This window comes from Odocoileus virginianus, chromosome 19 (genome assembly GCF_023699985.2).
Source record: "Odocoileus virginianus isolate 20LAN1187 ecotype Illinois chromosome 19, Ovbor_1.2, whole genome shotgun sequence".
In the NCBI taxonomy this organism is placed as follows: domain Eukaryota; kingdom Metazoa; phylum Chordata; class Mammalia; order Artiodactyla; family Cervidae; genus Odocoileus; species Odocoileus virginianus.
In genome coordinates this window covers 19,132,887-19,151,093 of record NC_069692.1, presented here as the reverse complement: position 1 = coordinate 19,151,093, position 18,207 = coordinate 19,132,887, and the positions used below count along the sequence as shown (strand labels likewise).

General features: G+C 42.0%; 1 protein-coding gene across 2 annotated transcripts in view; it reads left to right on the top strand.

Annotated features, from left to right (window-relative positions):
* DCBLD1 (discoidin, CUB and LCCL domain containing 1) overlaps positions 1-18,207 on the top strand; it is a 70,996-nt gene that overhangs the window by 21,986 nt on the left and 30,803 nt on the right. For both annotated transcript variants that reach the window (XM_020901706.2, XM_070449920.1), the window contains exon 2: positions 5,024-5,236. In XM_020901706.2, coding sequence (XP_020757365.2) covers positions 5,024-5,236 — 213 coding nt within the window. The remainder of the gene's footprint in view (positions 1-5,023; positions 5,237-18,207) is intronic.

Genomic DNA, 18,207 nt, shown 5'->3' with positions numbered 1-18,207 from the left:
TCTTGAAAAACTGTAGTATAATATCATGATCACAGTATTGAAGTTAATACATTATATATGGAACATGAATTGGTAGACTTTTAAATAACTATTGTCATCTTCCTTGTTTGTGATTCTTAATTAGAGCTGGGTTCTGAGTTAAGTGACAGAGTGTTAGAATGAGGTCATGGGAATAGTGTTTATCTGTTGTTCTCATTTGCTTTATTCAATATATGATACCATATGCTTTATTTATGCTCTGCTTTATTCAATATATGATACCATAGGCATTTTCTCTCCCTAGGCACTTCCTAGTCCCTCTTTGACATATTTCTAGTTCTTTTTTTCCCCTCAACTTTATTGAGATAGAATTGACATATGACATTGTGCAAGTTTAAGTCTACAATGAGTTGGTTTTCTATGTTTATATATTTCAAAGTTATTTAACACCATAGCATTCATTAACAACTGCTGTCACCTCACATAATTACTGTTTCCTTTTTGTGGTGAAAACATCTAAGATCTACTCTCTTAGCAACTTACAATTATATACTATGGTATTGTTAACTCTACCTAGTCCTTTGAAGTAATCAAAACTATGGAAAGATGGTCGGTTGAAAATTCCTGATGTCATCAATATCCATGAAATACATTTATTATATTAGTGCTTGCCCCAGAAAACTCCATAAATAGTCTTCCATAGTTAAGAGTGAAATTGCAACTTCTGATGACAGTTGTTTGCTTTTCTAAGGAATTAGGACTTAGCAGTCCTTTTCAGGTTTTTTTGGAGAACAAAGACCTAGTTTTATTCTGCTACATTGTGAAAAGGGAAAATTTTCCCGAGAAAGCGCAGATCTCCCATGTAAAGTAATGATGGCAGTGTTGAAAACTTAAACTTGCTCCTATTCTGAAACTTGCTCCTATTCTGCCAGTGTCCCTGGGTGAAAGGAGTTTCCTCTTGGGCTTTAGAGTAGAAGGATTGAAAAGAAGCATAATTACAGCCTTGAATAGAAGTGACCCCCTGGGATTTTCCTTTGTCATGACATGTCACTTAAAACTTAGAATACAGTAATCATGTACAGGCTTATTCACCTGTCATTGATCCTCATTTTATATGTAGCTATGTTGTCTAGGAGAAGTTTTCACTTTCTCTTTTCTTATTTATTTATTTTATGGCTATGCCACGCAGCATGCGTGATCTTATCTCCCTGACCAGGGATCCAGCTCAAACCTCCTGCAGTGGAAGCATAGAGCCCCAACCATTAGACTGCCAGGAAATTCTCTCTTTTCTCTTATAAAAACAGAGTTTCATAGTACTAAGAAAAGGGACATTTAAATGTTTGACCAGTGATATCTTGGTGGCTTAGAGAGTGTTATTTATATGTACATTTATATGCAGAATTGTATACTAACTAGTTCACAAGAAAAAAAAAATCAGCAGAGTCTAATTTTGACTAATCAGAATGGGAAAGACAGGAGGAAGAGAAAAAACAACATTGGGATTTTGAGTCCAGAAATGATTGGAAGACTGAGGCTGATATGACAGAAAGGGAAGCCCAGAGGGCCATAAGATTTGGGCAGAAAGACTGTAAGTTTTGTTCTTACATTTGAGGTGATAGCCATATTTCTAGACTCAGGTTCAATCCCTGGGTTTGAAAGATCCCCTGGAGAAGGAAATTGCAGCCCACCCCAGTATTCTTGCCTGGGAAATTCCTTGGACGGAGGAACCTGGAGGGCTATAGTCCCTAGGGTCACAAAAGGGTAGGATATGATGGAGCAACTAATAACAACACTAGTTACCTTAGAGTTGTTTTATCAGTGTTCAAAATCAGTGCCTTCTAAGGTGAGGCGAGTCATAGAAATGAATGATCAGGACCTGGTGGGGAGTGAGAGCATCTGTCTCTATTAAAAGGACAGCTAGAATGCCTGCTGGTGTGATTGCCATGTCTTCTGGTTTCCAAGAGAAATTATGCATTAGTTTTGTTTTTTTTTTCACTAAAGCCTTTAAGAGCAGGTAAATAATTCAAGTTTTAAATCAAAACTTTGTTCGCTATGTGCTTCTGCAGCATATGCATTACTCTAGTATAATTTTCATTTAATTCTCACCAATTTTGTACTTACTGCCAGAGAGCTCCAGAAATATGTTTTTGTTTAGTTGCTAAGTCATGTCCAATTCTTTACAACCCTTTGGACAGTAGCCTGCCAGGCTCCTCTCTCCGTGGGATTTCCCAGCAAGAAGACTTGAGTGGGTTGCCATTCCCTTCTCCAGGAGATCTCCCCAAAGCAGGGATCGAACCTGCATCCAGAAACATATTTTACAGGTATCACCTCAAGCATTAAGAACCAAACTTATAGCCTTTGTCCCCAAACCTGCTTGCCCTCTGGGCTTCTCTTTTTGTCTTATCAGCCTGTGTTCCAATCATCTCTGGACTCAAAATCTCAACGTTGTTTTTTTCCCCTCCTATCTTTCCCATTATAATAGGTTGAAACCCAAGTCCATTGATTTTTTTTTTCTTGTGAACTTCCTCCTGTTTTTCATTCCCTTTCCATCCCAGCTACCATATTTCTAACCCTCCTCCTGCTCTAGGATGCACATTCTCCTGCATTCTAGTTCCTATCTCCAGTCTTTTTCAAATACCTCTTTCATTATCTCTCTTCTCACAATCCTCTGTGGGCCTCTATTACATAGTCATATAAATTCCACAACTTCTGCCTAGACCTCTAGGTTTCAGAGTAGTTTTATCTTAGCTGTCTATCTCCATTTCCCCTTGGAACTAACTTCCTGCTTCTTTAGGTCAACTTTCCTCTAATCCAAGGCTTCCTTGGTGGCTAAGATGATAACAAATCTTCTGCAATTCTGGAGACCTGAGTTAAATCCCTGGATAGGGAAGATCCCCCGGAGGAGGAAATGGCAACCCACTCCAGTATTCTTGCCTGGAGAATCCCATGGACAGAGGAGCCTGGTGGGTTTCAATCCATGGGGTCGCAAAGAGTCAGACACGACTGAGTAACTAACACTTACGCTTTTCCCCCAGTCCAGCCTCCCAGCTTGGAATCTTGAGAGTTCAGTTCAATTGCTTGCTCCTGTTAATTTCATGGCTGCAGTCACCATCTGCAGATTTTGGAGCCCCAAAAAATAAAGTCTGTCACCGTTTGCATTGTTTCCCCATCTATCTTCCATGAAGTGATGGGAGCAGATGCCATGATCTTAGTTTTCTGAATGTTGAGCTTTAAGCCAGCTTTTTCACTCTCCTCTTTCACTTTCATCAAGGGGCTCTTGAGCTCTTCTTGGCTTGGGCAGGGCTGCCCCTCGACCTTGACTGCTGGTTTGGCACAGATTCTCCCACCCCTTATTTTAATGAGGCTTCCGATACCATTTTGGGCTTCCCTGGTGGCTCAGTGGTAAAAGAATCTGCCTGCCAATGCAGGAGACCCGAGTTCTTTCCCTGGGTTGGGAAGATCCCCTGGAGAAGGAAATGGCACTCCACTCCAGTATTCTTGCCTGGAGAATCTCATGGACAGAGGAGCCTCGTGGGCTATAGTTGATGGTGAGGCAGAGTCGGACATGACTGAGCTACTAAACGGCAACCGTTACTGTTCGGGCTGCAAGCCTCAGGGCAAGAAGGAGGTGGGATAAAAGAAGACCCCAGATGAATCCTGTAGCAGGGGCTAGACTGGAGAAGGAAGAAGGCTGCCTAGGGCTTCAGATTCCCATGATGACCTAGCTAGGGCTTCTGCTATAGGAGGCTTTGGTCTGCCTTCTGTTTCCACCACAGAGAGTTTCTTCTCCAACAGACTTCTGCTTTCTCTCCCTCTAGCTAAGGGCAAAAATTCTGGCTTTGTTTCTCTGAAACTGTACTAATTATAGGCATTTTGTGCTTTGAATTCAACGTATGCTCCTTAGTCTTGCAGGCCACCCAGTTTTACATGCTGTCAGATAACTTGGTTGCTTTAATCTACTGGAGCAACTTGTCAGTCAATTGATTAAACTTCCCTATTCAGCAAGCCTTAAGAGAATTCCTTATTTTAGTGCAGTAGTGAGACTTCACTGAAATAGATTCTCTCTTGCCCTCTTTGGCACTTTGTTTACGCTCCTGCAGTGGCAGGGGCGCCTAGAATTATAGTTATCTGAGCTTGTGACTGTCTCCCGTTTCACTTGGAGTGGTGACCAGCCATTGCTACTTGTATGTGTCTCCAACAACGCCATGTCCGGCAGGTGGCAAGCACAAAATTCATGATACGTCCTGAGTCTATTGTGTATTCTCAGTTGTGTCCAGCTCTTTGCGATCCTTTGGACTATAGCCCGCCAGGCTCCTCTATCCATAGGGATTCTCCAGGCAAGAATACTGAACTGGGTTGCCATTTCCTCCTCCAGGGAATCTTCCCAACCCAGAGGTTGAACCTGCATCTATCTCCTGCATTGGCAGGCGGATTCTTTACCGCTGAGTCACCTGGGAAACCTCCAAGTCTCCAAATCTGTGGCTGTAATTAACTGAGATATGAATGTGGGTTGATTGTTAATCCCCAGTTGAATGGCAGGCTCTTAAACATAGTCCACTCAGCATGAGTCTCAGATTCTCCAGAAGCATTTTGCATACCTGATCCCATTTAATCAGGACATTACCCCCAAAATGAGTGGTATTTTTTTTTCTTCCTCAGTTGCAAATTGTTTCATACCATTCGCTTGCTAATAGACAAAACCACTAATGGCAAATCTGTGAATGCCAAGGGCCCAAGTGTGGATGGGTAGATGAATAGATGATTAGAAAAAGTAATTTGATTAAATGATGTGTTTGCAAAGGGCTTACCATACTAATACATGAAACATTTAGATCAAGAATGTTCAGAAGATTAAGCTGAGAAACAAGAGATGAAATAACCTGGAATAATAGATACTGTGTAATAATTAAAACAATTTTTATTTTTAGCTTTTATGTCTCCATAGAAGGAATAAAATGTATAAGGTGAAGATTATAGTGAACTTTCTCAGCTCTCAGTAAGAATTCATTTCTCTTACTTCTTATGTCCTTTTTTTCTTTACCAGGTGATGGCTGTGGGCACATAGTGACCTATAAGGACAGTGGCACCATGACATCTAAGAATTATCCAGGGACATACCCCAATCACACTGCCTGTGAAAGGACGCTCACAGTACCGAAGGGGAAGAGATTGATTCTGAGGTTGGGAGATTTGGATATTGAATCCCAGACCTGTGCCTCTGACTACCTTCTCTTCACTAGCTCTTCTGATCAATATGGTAAGAAAAGAGCTCTCACTTTCTGCGAGTGGGGGAAATTTTGAGATGTGGAGAGGAGGCAAGTGGTGTGTTCATGAGCGTCACAGCCTGGGGAGATCCGAAGAGAAACTTGCACTTTGTAGACTCAGGGTTGTTCACGTGGATACACTTGCTTCATAAGCCGCAACAAAGACAACTGAGGAAGTATTAGCAGTTTGTGTGGATCTCAGGAGCTTAGTTTGAGTTTATGTCTTGCTGGGAAGAGAACTGGAGATGTGTATGTAGCATTTGGCTAAAATATCTACAGTTCATTCATTCATGTGACGAATACGCATTGAACAGTGGTCACGTGTTCAGGTACTCTGTGAAGGACTAAGTGGGATATAGCAGTGAAAAGACAGAGTTCCTCTTTTCGTGGCACTTGTATTGGTGGAGGGACAAGTGGAAAACAACAAACAAATGCATCAATAATGTGAGAGGTAGTGAGGAAGAAAAATAAGGAATAAGAAAAGTAAGTCATCCTAAGGTGATGTCGAGTCTGGTTCTGAGAGTGTTTGTGTTCAGATGGGATGGTCAAGAAGCCTTCTCCAACAAGAGGGCATTTGAGCAGCGACCCAAGTGAACTGAATGAAGGCACAACACACCTATGTCTATGGGCAGGTTTCTGGGTAGGGGAATGGCAAGTGCAAAGGACAGTTTTCAGAGTAACCTTTTGAAATTAAGCTCTTTGTGGTTTCAATATGCTGTTAGCACACTGGTATCTGAACTCACATTAACAGTGACCCTACAGTCCTTAACCCAAGGAAACAACTTGGATTTAAATGACTAGAAAACAAGAACAGAATCTTATATATAGGTTCTTCCGAGGTTAGAGTTTTTCTGAAATTCACTGTGCATACAGCTCTGAAAATGATACAGGTTTTAAGCAAAACCCTGTCCACCTGCTAGTTTCGTAGGTAATTTCTCTCAAGCACACAGCTTTCTGGGCTGTCTTTACCTTTGTACCCAGAGAGTCTGCACTCCTCCCAGTGTGGTGCCTCCTCCCAGCCTGAAAACCCAGACCAGCCCGGAGACTGTTCAGGGGTCTAAAGTTACCTAGCCCTCATGGAGGAAATGGAGAAGGCAATGGCACCCACTCCAGTACTCTTGCCTGGAGAATCCCATGGATGGAGGAGCCTGGCAGGCTGCAGTCCATGGGGTCGCTAAGAGTCAGACACGACTAAGTGACTTCACTTTTACTTTTCACTTTCCTGCATTGGAGAAGGAAACGGCAACCCACTCCAGTGTTCTTGCCTGGAGAATCCCAGGGACGGGGGAGCCTGGTGGGCTGCCGTCTATGGGGTCGCAGAGTCGGACACGACTGAAGTGACTTAGCAGCAGCAGTAGCATGGAGGGAAAAAACCTGAGTTTTGTTTTGTTTTGTTTTTTAATGCCTGGGAATATTATCTGTTGTAATGATGGCTCAGTTACTCTGACAGTAAAGATGGTTGATTTCATAAAATTTGTTGTTGTTCAGTCACTAAGTTATGGCGGACTCTTTGCTATCCCATGAACTGCAGCAGGCCAGGCTGCCCTGGCCTTCACAATCTCTCTGAGTTTGCTCAAACTCATGTCCATTGAGTCGGTGATGCCAGCCAATCATCTCATCCTCTGTCACCTCCTTCTCCTGCCTTCAATCTTTCCCAGCATCAGGGAAAGAGTTCCTATGAGTCGGCTTTTCATATCAGGTGGCCAAAGTATTGGACCTTCAGCTTCAGCATCAGTCCTTCCAGTGAATATTCAAGGTTGATTTCCTTTAGGATTGACTGGTTTGATCTCCTTGCTGTCCAAGGGACTCTCAAGAGTCTTCTCCAGCACCACAGTTCGTGGAGAAGGGAATGGCAACCCACTTCAGTATTCTTGCCTTGAGAACCCCATGAACAGTGTGAAAAGACTTTCATAAAATTAAATTGCAATTAACAAGTTGCAAGTTTTTACTTCCAGTTTGACTCAAAGGGGAAAAATGCAAACTCCAGGAGTGCTGGGAGCACTTACTGTTCAGGTAGCTCTGGTAATGGCAGGTGTATTAATTGACGGAGACACTCTTTAGGGAATCCCTCACTAGCCAGGACATTCCCTCCAGATTCAGAAGGGGGCACTGAATGTCAGAGCTCCCGTGTAGAAGGCGAGGGAAGGTGCTCCAGGGCCAGGACGGCTTTCTCTTGGCTCGTCTCTCTGGAGAAGCATCTACTTTCCCTGAAGATGAACAGTTAATTCTACCAGCTGACAGAGCAGCAGTCTGATCGTCTCTGTTGCCTTAGGTCTCAGCTTAGGGGCTGAGGTGAGAACTAGAAAGGGGGGCAGATTGTTCTGAAGCATGATTGGAGAATGGGTGTGGCTTTCCCATGCGTTTTTGATGTATGTTCACAAACAGAAAAGAGGAAAAGCCTGGGATTTAACTGTATTTTGAGAACTTCCCTGGTGGCTCAGATGGTAAAGAATCTGCCTGCAATGCAGGAGACCCGGGCTTGATCCCTGGGACGGGAAGACCCCCTGGAGAAGGGAGTGGCAATCCACTCCCAGTATTCTTGCCTGAGAATCCCACGGACAGGGGAGCCTGGCAGGCTATAGTCCTTGGGTCTCAAAGAGTCGGACATGACTGAGTGACTAGCATTTAACTGCATTTTAGGAGCTGGGTTACAAGGTGATCATGGTTGGCATCAGAGCACTCTACTCCACGTTTCTAGCTTCTTGAATTTTCAAGAGTTAGACACTTCACTTGGAAGTGGTAATGAATTGCCATTCATTCCAATAAAGCCTAGTAAATTTGTTTTTCTCTTCAGATTTTTTTCCTACATAGTTATGCTTGTTTTTTAAAAACAAAATATATGCTCATTATAGAAGTAAGCATATTCATTGTATGCCAGGCATAGGTTTGGCCTTAGGTAGAATTTCTGGAATCCTCACATTCCCCCCTGCAAGGTTGTTACTATTAACTTTTTTTGCAAATAGAGAAACTGAGGCATGATGAGTTTTGTTGTTTCATTCTTTTTTTTTTTTTAACTGTACTGTGTAGCTTGTGGGATCTCAGTTCCCCAACCAGAGACTGAACCTGGGTCCTGGCAGTGAAATCATTGTGTCCTAACTAACCACTGGACTGTCAGGGAGTTCCCAAGATTTTTTTTTTTTTTTTCCAACTAACATTCTGAAGATCACACAGCTAGTTACGGGCTGAAAGGAAAATTTATGTCTATGTCTCTGTGGTTTCAAGACATCTGTTTCCAGATGTCTCTTTCTCCCCAAGTCCCAACACCCAAAGAAAGCCGGATGCTCAACTGCCTGCCCAGGTGGCTCCGCCCAGTACTACATCAGACAGCAATTTTGCCTAAAACACAAGTGTAGTTAAAATTTTGGGTTGGGGATGTTCTTAAGATAAAATACTTATTGATGCTTAGAATTAGTTTATTTTGAGACTACTTTAAAGATTTCTTGATCAGTCACATTAAGGCAAATCTAGTAGACAGGAATAATAGAAATTAGCAATGAAAAGACTACACAGAAAGGAAATTAGAACATTTCAATCCTATAAGCATATTTTAGAAGAATTAAATGGCTCAGAGCACATAGAGCGGGTATACACATGCATATGCATGTATGTTGCATCTGTATATTTGTGTCTTTGTATAATAATTCTGAAGAGCATTCTTGGAGAAGCTGCTTATTCATATATTTGTATTTATAATATTTCATCCAGTGATTTGAATATAGTAGATACTCTGTGAATAAATGATTTAAAAAGTAAATGGGCAAGTTCAGTGGCGAGGAACCAGTTAAGTAAAGCATATCATACTTATTTGCAATATTGAACAGCAATCTGTTAAAAAGACAGTTAAATGGAAAGCTGCTTATGATGATGTTGTTGTTGTTGAGTTGCTAGGTTGTATCCAACTCTTCTGTGAGCCCACCAGGCTCCTTTATCCCTGGGATTTCCCAGGAAAAAAATACTGGAGTGGGTTGCCAGTTTCTTCTCCAGGGCATCTTCCTGACCCAGGGATTGAATCCAAGTCTCCTGCATTGGCAGGTAGATCCTTTACCGTTGAGCCATGATGTAGTGTTAGGTGAAATATGAATACATAGTAATGTTATAATAATAGAAAAAAGCCTCTAAACAGAGTGAGAACATGACTGCAGCAAATTGTTAGGAGGAGGATTTTAGAAGGTTCAACTTGGTGTATTGTTTTTGTCTTCCCTTGACTCTTGTTTTCTTTCATAAAGATTTGTTTCTTAATAAAAACAAGTAGATTTTCTTTGACTAAGATCACTGACTTTAGACCTATATTTAATTGAGTGAAAACAGTCCCCTGGTCAGTGTGAACTTCCTGGCATCTGCCAAGAAGGAAGAGGAGGCTGGAGTGCTTTGTTGGCCTGGGCGAGCCGAGGGAGTGGGCTTTCCTGTGGGGCTCTTGTCCCGCTCCCTGGAGGAGGTGAGGCCCTTCTGCAGCCTCTGTGGCCCCAAGACTGTGGAGGGGGCGTCCCAGGGACCCACAGCACCTGGAGGAGAGTGTGCACTGCAGTCCCCCTGTGGGGGAGTGGGGGTAGAAATACACGATCAGGAATACCGCCTGCAATTCCAGTATACTGGGCTCTAACAGTTACATGTGTGGCTGAAACAGCTAAATAGTTTTGGTTTATCCAGCTCAGATTTTTTTCAGTTAATTGCTAAAACCCACTGCCAAGAGATTTTAAGACTCAACACTGTCAGACTTTTAAATGTGGAGTTAATGTTTTGAAAAAGAATTATGTCTTCTGGCATTCATGTTTGGAAGCTCTGCAAGAGTGGACATAGTTGGAATGTGATTCATTAACCACTGTGAATAAGCTGAGGTTGTACAGTTTTTAATCATTATGCATTTAATTTATAATGGTTCCCCCCCGCCCACCCCACACCGATTTTGTTTTAAGGGTTTGGTGCATGTACTTTGAGTGCTTTCATTCATGGTAGTAAAATGTACTATAAACAGGTGTGACCCACATCAGCTTTCCCAGTGATCAAGCAAAATATACACCTGATCTCACTGATTGTTAAGAGACCTGATACAAACAATGTGGGATTCTTCTTCTTCTGTTTGTTGTGTATTATAATTATGGCTGATATTTCAGATTCTAACATCAATTAGAAGAGTGCACTTACATACCTGTGGCTGAATTAAGACACTGATTCTCCTTTTTAAAATACTCTTTAAACAGCCAGGAATCAACAACTTTATCAGGCTTACTTTAGAACATATGTTAAGAAAGAGGTATGAGTCTTCAGTTCAGTTCAGTTCAGCTGCTCCGGCATGTCCGAGTCTTTGCAACCTCATGCTTCCCTGTCCATCACCATCTCCCGGAGCTTACTCAAACTCATGTCCATCGAGTCAGTGATGCTTTCCAGCCATCTCATCCTCTGTTGTCCCCTCTCTTCCTGCCCTCAACTTTCCCAACAACAGGGTCTTATCTGATGAGTCAGTTCTTCCCATCAGGTGGCCAAAATATTGGAGTTTCAACTTCAGCATCAGTCCTTCCAATGAATATTCAGGACTGATTTTCTTTAGGACTGACTGGTTGGATCTCCTTGCAGTCCAAAAGACTCTCAAGAGTCTTCTCCAACACCACAGTTCAAAAGCATCAATTCTTTGGCACTCAGTTTTCTTTATAGTCCAACTCTCACATCCGTAAATGAGAGTATGATTCTCAAGATGTTTTTAAACATAAACTTTTAAACTTATAAACATTTTTGGATATAAAACATATATACTGACTTTTAAGATCGTGTGTACTAATATCCTGGCCAAAAATAAATTTAAGAAGTATCATACTTTTCTTAGAGATTTTTTTCCACTGTTACTAAGGGCATTTTGCATTTCAGTTTGAGGCCAAAGTAACAGAGACTTCCTTCAAAAGAAACAGCAATGTCCCTTCCTGGTCTAGAATCCAGTCAGGATCATGAAGCATTTAGTTGTATAGTTCAGTTCAGGTTGCTGCTTCAGTATTGATTCTCAATCTCCTCCCTTTTATATTTGTGATGTAAAATAATAAGAAATTAGTTGTATAAAATATTAAAATATCTTGAACTTGTGGGGAGAGTAGGTGCTGATTCAGGCATTGTGTCATACCAATATACCTACATTTAAAATATGAAATGTCTCATGTTGTTTTATTCATGAGACTGAAGAGGGAAGACTGTGGATTCATACTAAAGATCATTATTCTCAACTTTAAAATTTGTTAGGCACCCTGTAACCTTAAGTTAAGGTCAAGTTAATGTTAAGGTAATGTAATGGAACTTAATGTTAAGTTCCATTTCCAGTCTTGCCGACCACAAAGCAGTCACCCAGAGGTTTGCTTCTGCCACCACTGTTTGTGGGGATCCCAGTGAAACTGTCCTTTCTGTTTCCTGATATTTCAAGATTTACTAGGTCCCAGTTTTCCATGAAAGTTGATCTTCCCCCAGTGGGTAGAGTTTAGGGCTGTTCTCAACCCCCTGGAGGACCTGCCGGAAGAATCTTGGTGGGAATATTGGTCCCTTGGGATCTCAAAGAGCCTTGTTCTGATGGAGTTTCATAGACTTCCACACCCAGGTCACTGTGGACCAGTAAAACCAGGCCTTCAGCATGGACTGAGATGAACACTTCTGTTTCTGTGTAGAGTTTTCACTTGGGCTTAAGAGTGCGGACTCCGGAATCAGACTGCCTAACTCCAAATTCCTGCTTTACTGCTTAGTTTTAAATTACTTTGACCTTGAGCAAATGCCTTAATTTTCTGTGTCTCCATATTCCCTTCTTCAAAATGGGCAAAATAACAATATCTGCCAAATATGGGTGATTGAAGCACTTGTATATATAACTTTAAAGTACAATGTATGGCCCATAATAAGCACTCGGTCAACGTTAGCTACCATCATCATTCCCTCCCTCCTTCCCCTCCTCTTTCTGCCTCTCCCCTGCCTTTCCAGCCGCTCCTCCTCCTCAGTGGGCTAGGATACAGGCTACTGTTTGTCTAACGTGTCTAAGAGCAGAGAACACATCGGTCCCTCTTGCTACCCCACACGCTCTCCTTTCACCCAGAAGAGGCTAAGGTGCAGCAGGACATGCCATCTACGCCTCCTGGTGCCTCCCTGGTAACCCAAGTTTATCCAGATCAGTCCCAGCCTGTGGCAGGGGTTCCCGGAGTCAGAAGTAGCTTGCGTAGATTTTTTCCATACAGCTTCATGAGATGAGCAGAGAACCCATGTTCCCTAAGCCCATAGTTCATTCAGTTTGGCTTATTTTGTTTTTGTTTTTTTTTTTCCCACTGCCACCACCAGTTCACATCTTTGTGTCTATTTCTTATAGAAAAAACTTCCTGATTTTCTCCTCTTTTCTTTCACCAGTCTCCATTCCCTCCAGACCATCTAAGATTATCTTGTTAAATATTGTTGTGATGATTTCTTTCTTTATTTCAAAAATGGTTAATTGTGCCCCACTGTATACAGACAATTGCTAGCTTGGTGTTCAAGGCTGGCACACTCATTCTCTTCCCCACCCACATTTCCAGCCACATCTCTGAGTCTCTGCATCCCAATGCCTTTTCCAAATAAACACATCAAACAGTTTCATGTTCAGTACTTTTGATGATGTCATTTCTTCTGCATGTCCCTCTCCTGTTCCCCCAACTTTTCTGCCCCTTCTAAACACACACACACACACACACACACACACACACACACACACAGTGTGAAGACAAGCAAATCCAATGCTAGTTACCCTGGAACCTCCTCTGACGTTCAGCAGCTCCAGATACTCCTTCTCTTGGGCTCACGTTGTTTTTCTAAGCCTTCAGTGGAGCCCCAGTCTCAAGTGGAGATCATTATTTTAGCCTCTCAACTGATTCGGGGTTTCCTGAGGAAGGAATTGCATTTGATTCATCCTTTGAACATCCCCTGTTGCTTGTCATAATCTTACACTTGCAGACTCACAATCAACATTTAATGAATCAAATTGCATGCAGCTTGATTTTGGCAAATATACATTTAAAAGTCTATAATCTTATAACTTTGAGTATCTTTACTCATGCTGTAGGAAGGTTTATAGTAAGATTCCTCTATCAATAAATATCTGCTCTGCATTTAAAGAAAGACTTGATTTACCTACAATTTTAGGACTCTACTTATTATACACAAAAGACCATGAAACTGTATAGAAGGTTCCTGCAATAGAGCGTTCAGCTGTGCTCTACACTGGGCTTTGGGGCTCTAGAGTTACTCACTTAACCCTCATAATAGCCCTGTAAGAGGGGGCCTATTATTAGCATCCACACATGAGGAAACTGAAGCTCAAAGAGGTCAAGTCACTTGCTTACAATCACTTAACTAGATCTGGGATTCAAGTCTGGACATTTGGCTCTAGGGACCCCATTCTTAAGCACTGTGCCATTCCCATTCAGGGTGATAAAAGCCATCTGATCTCGTGGTTTGTGCAGAAATGAACTGTAGTTCTTGTTCATTATTTGCTGGAAGAAATGGAGACCTCTGTAGGCCTTCCCCTAGGGGTGGGTATCCTGAGAACCAAATGGAATTCTGAGAAATCACTCACATGCAGAGTGCTAGGATAAATTTAAGGCTTAAAAAAGTGCTTCTTAGTCAAGAAATTAAGGGAGACATCATGGTCAGTGAACCTAATTATAGTCAGTTAAATTAGCTGTGTTGCTAAATGACTTGGACTATGGAAAACCCAGGAAGTTCCAGAATTGTTCTCTTACATTTCCTGTACTCCCACCTCCACCCCCAGTATTTTTTTAACCATTGTCAGTGACTTAGAAATACAATGATGTGAAGTCAGCCATTAATATTTATATTACACCAGGAACAAGAGAAATGGGAAAAGTCGGAAATAATACTGAGTGTTTTGACTCATAACTACAACAAGATTCTGTGATAATAGTTTAGAATGATATGTATCAGGCATATTGCAATAAGATCTAATCATTATGACTTCTCTGTTAAGAGAATTCCAAATAGAGAAAAACGCAAGATTGGCAGCCTCTATTTTATAGATGGTTTATGTCTCAAAGCCATATTATGGAGAATGCAAAATTCTTACGACTTCTGAATATAAAACAAAGGCCTATGGAGAAGCTTTTGGAAAATTGTTTTGGGGCTTCTGACACCCCAGAAATGCATTTTCCTCTATCACTGGGGCAGCTTTGGTAAAATGCTTAAGAAGGACTGCTTTTTCTTTTGCTTTGTTTTGCCTTTTATACCAAAATAGAATTCAGAAAGAATTGTAAGCATATGAAAAAGTTAGGTGACTTCCCTAGCAATCAGTGGTTAAGACTGCACTTCCACTGCTGCAGGGGGCGCTGGTTCCATCCCTGGTTGGCGACCTAAGATCCCACATGCTGCATGGCACGGCCAAAAATTTTTTTAAAATACAAATAAAACGTATCTCTTAAAAAAGTTGTATCAGCCAGAATGTTCCATGCTAGATGTCTCATTAACATAACCATAAGCCTCAAGGAAAAAAAATATTGGCCTCTTCCTTCTCCTTTTCCTCAAGCACTTCCCCAGAGATACACTGTGGTTCATTTCAGCAAATTGCCATCTTTTGTTGGGCAAAAAGTAATCGCCTAGGTAAGTTCTGGAGTGAAGGCACTTCTTGACCCAAGTCCCATAGCCCCAAGGAAAGCTGCACCTTTGTCTAGGAATCTGCCTGGTTCATTTATCATCTGTCACTGATTTTTGTCTGGGAACCAGAGACCAAAACTCTCCAGGGATACCACTTACATTCTTACGTGACTATGGTTTTAATGGCACAGTCCAGGAATATCCCTTTTTTATGAAAATTTCCCTCCTTTTCAAAGAAAATGGCCCTGAAAATTCTGTAATTTTGTACAGTGGCCTATTGCAATTAGCTAGCAGGACAAACCCTGCCATTTGACTGCACAGAAAAAAAAAAAGGGAAAATGGACAGAAGTCCAATGGGTTTGCAGCTTCAGCATTTCTGGAGATTGTTTTATCAGTGTACCTCTACACCCAGATCTGGGCCACATCAGGTACCACTTTCGTGGCAGCTGGCCGAATGCACATCGTGTGGCTGGCTCTGCCAATGGCTTGCCCAGGGAGCATCTCTTCATCTCACCGGCATGTTCTTATCTGCCATGAAAAATGAAATGTGTGAGTAAGATGGTGCTCATAAGGCTAATGAAGGCTTTTAGGAGATTTTTGGTGGTCATTGTTCAATTTGATTTATGACAAATCTCTGGCGAGTTAGTTTTTCATTTGGTCTCTGTTTTCACCACTGGATCTGGAGAGGGAGAGATCTCCTCTTTGGTTTCTTTTAACGGCATGCATAGCATCTTTTAAACACATCTTTTCACAGATGAAACAATAATTTAGTGCCATCAGTTTCAAGATCAAAAGCATAGACCCATCTGAAATGACTTGGAACTGTTATTAAACAGAATACTGCCTTGTATCCGGAGACTCAGGCAGACAGGCCATGGAGAATGAAGCGTGAGGATGAATTGCTGCATGGATTGTCAGATTGCCAGAGATTCCAGAGGGCTGGCTCCAGGCAGACAGTTCATTCTTCCTGGTAGGACAGTTGGCTTTTATTCACACGTGGGAAGATAAAGGGTTTCCTCTCTCAGCTGCTTACGGAACAGGGGATGTGCTGAGAGGAACTGGCCTACTGTGCTCAAAGCAGGCAGCTCCGAGGACTGCTGGCCCTTATTCCTTTTGTCCAAAGAGTCAGTCCATTGTCTGCCAGCTCCTGGTCTGATGTCTGGTGCCAAACGCCACATGCTACTCCATTTGGTACCACTAATGGCTTTTCCCACAATCCAGGGTGACTCACGACAAACCACAAAAGGTAGAAGGATTTATTTCTCATGATTTTCTTACTACTTGATGAACTGCCTTTCTGCTGTCTCCCAGTTGGATGGGAACTGGGGACTACAAAGATGGAACCTGCTTCCCAGACAAGGATAGAGGTAGGGAGGAGGGCAGAGTTAAACAGCTAGTCCAAGTTCTGCGAAACACACAGCACTTCCAGTTGTAAAGCAAACATCCATGCAGACTGTGAGTCTTGCTTTTGGGTCTGCGAGAGTTCTTAAGAACCACTCAAAAGGGTTAGGGTTCAGCCTTGACTGTGAATTGAGGCAGTTTCACCAATCTAGGAACACTGCGCCGGCAGAGAATATAACCACAGTCAAAGCTGGAAGTCACCTCTGAACTCTTAATGGGTTTCCAGTGACACTGGCATTGTGTATTGTTCAAATACAGGTGTAGATCCTTTTTAAAAATTGAGACTGAGTACCTAAGAGTAAATACATCTTCTGGGCAGGTGGGGTGGAGAAAGTCTTTCATAGAAAAAGATACCATCCTCAAGGGAGTCTGGCTGAACACTGAGAATGCAGGACTTTCCTGGTGGCTCAGTTGTCAAGAATTCAGTTGCCAATGCAGGGGACCTGGGTTCCATCCCTGGTTCGAGAAGATGCCATGTGCCGCCAAACACCTGAGCCCGTGTGCCACAGCAGCTGAAGCCCACACTCGAGGGCCCACGAGCTACAGCCCATGAAGTCTATGAGCCTAGAGCTTGTGCTCGGCGATGAGAAGCCAGCACAGTGACGCTCGCACCGCAGCTCGAGAGTAGCCCCCACTCTCTGCAACTGGAGGGAGCCCACACGCGGCAACAAAGGCCCAATGCAGCCAGAAAGTTCATTAATTAAAACAAATTAATAGTTTAAAAACAAACTGAAAGAGAGAACTTAGGATAGGCTTGTAGGATCCTTCTGTGGTTTCTGATTAATTATGTTTCCTTCTCACTGCCAGTCACACTTCTCTGTTTTCATCCCTTTCCTCTTTTAACCCCAGGAATGCAGTTATTAACCTGAAGTCTGTGCAAAGGAATCTTTATGTGTCAGACCTTCAGACAAGCAATGATTTGAATGTTTTGCCAAAGGCAGTAGAGTAGCCAGTCCCCAGCTTCAGTTTCCTGCTCTGGACTAAAGCTGCCTCCTGCTGTGTGGCCGCAGTGCCTTGATGAACCTATCAAATAACTTTTAATGATGGCATTTGAATAGACAGGACACATCCTATCCCTGCTAAGGTTTAGTTATGTTTTTGCAGCATATCAGTGAGAATGTGGGAAGGATGGTATCAGTGGGTTAAGGGTGATTAAAGGATGTGTGTGTTTACATTTTCTTTCTTTGAACTTCTTCCAGAAATGTTTACTGGGACTTTGTGGGGGATGCAGCCAAATTAGAGTTTTACTGTGTGTTTTTGATTTAGGAAATTATATGTATTGCACAGCAAGTTAGCATGATGGCATGCACTCTTATCTATACATGTAAAGTATTTATAATTTTGCAGCTTTTCCTTTCAATTGTTCCATAAAAACCTTAAAAAAAAAAAAAACAACAACCCTCCAATTATTCAACCGTGAGAAAGTAGGACATCCTGTCATTTGCAACAGCGTAGATGGACCTTGAGCACATAATGCTACGTGAGATGAGTCAGATAGAAAAAGACAAATAGTGTATGATCTCCATTTACATATGGAAATCTAAAAAAAGACCAGTTCATAAAAACAGAAAGCAAAATGGTAGCTACCAGGGGATGGAGGGTAGGAAAATAGGATTGATGTTGTTTAAGGGTACAAGCTTGCGGTGAGTAACAAATAAACCATAGAGATTTAATGCACAGTTTAGTGAATACAGACAACAATACTTTATTGTAATCATCAACTTGCTAAGAGACTACTACTTAATTATTGCAACCACTCAGAAGAAATAAGTAATATGATAGATATGCTAATTTTGGAGAAGGAAATGGCCACCCACCCCAGTATTCTTGCTTAGAGAATTCCATGGACAGAGGACCCTGGCAGGCTACAGAGGACCCCCATGGGGTCACAAAGAGTCCGACACAACTGAGCGACTAACACAACACCACACATGCTAATTATCCCTACAGTGACTATCATACTAAAATA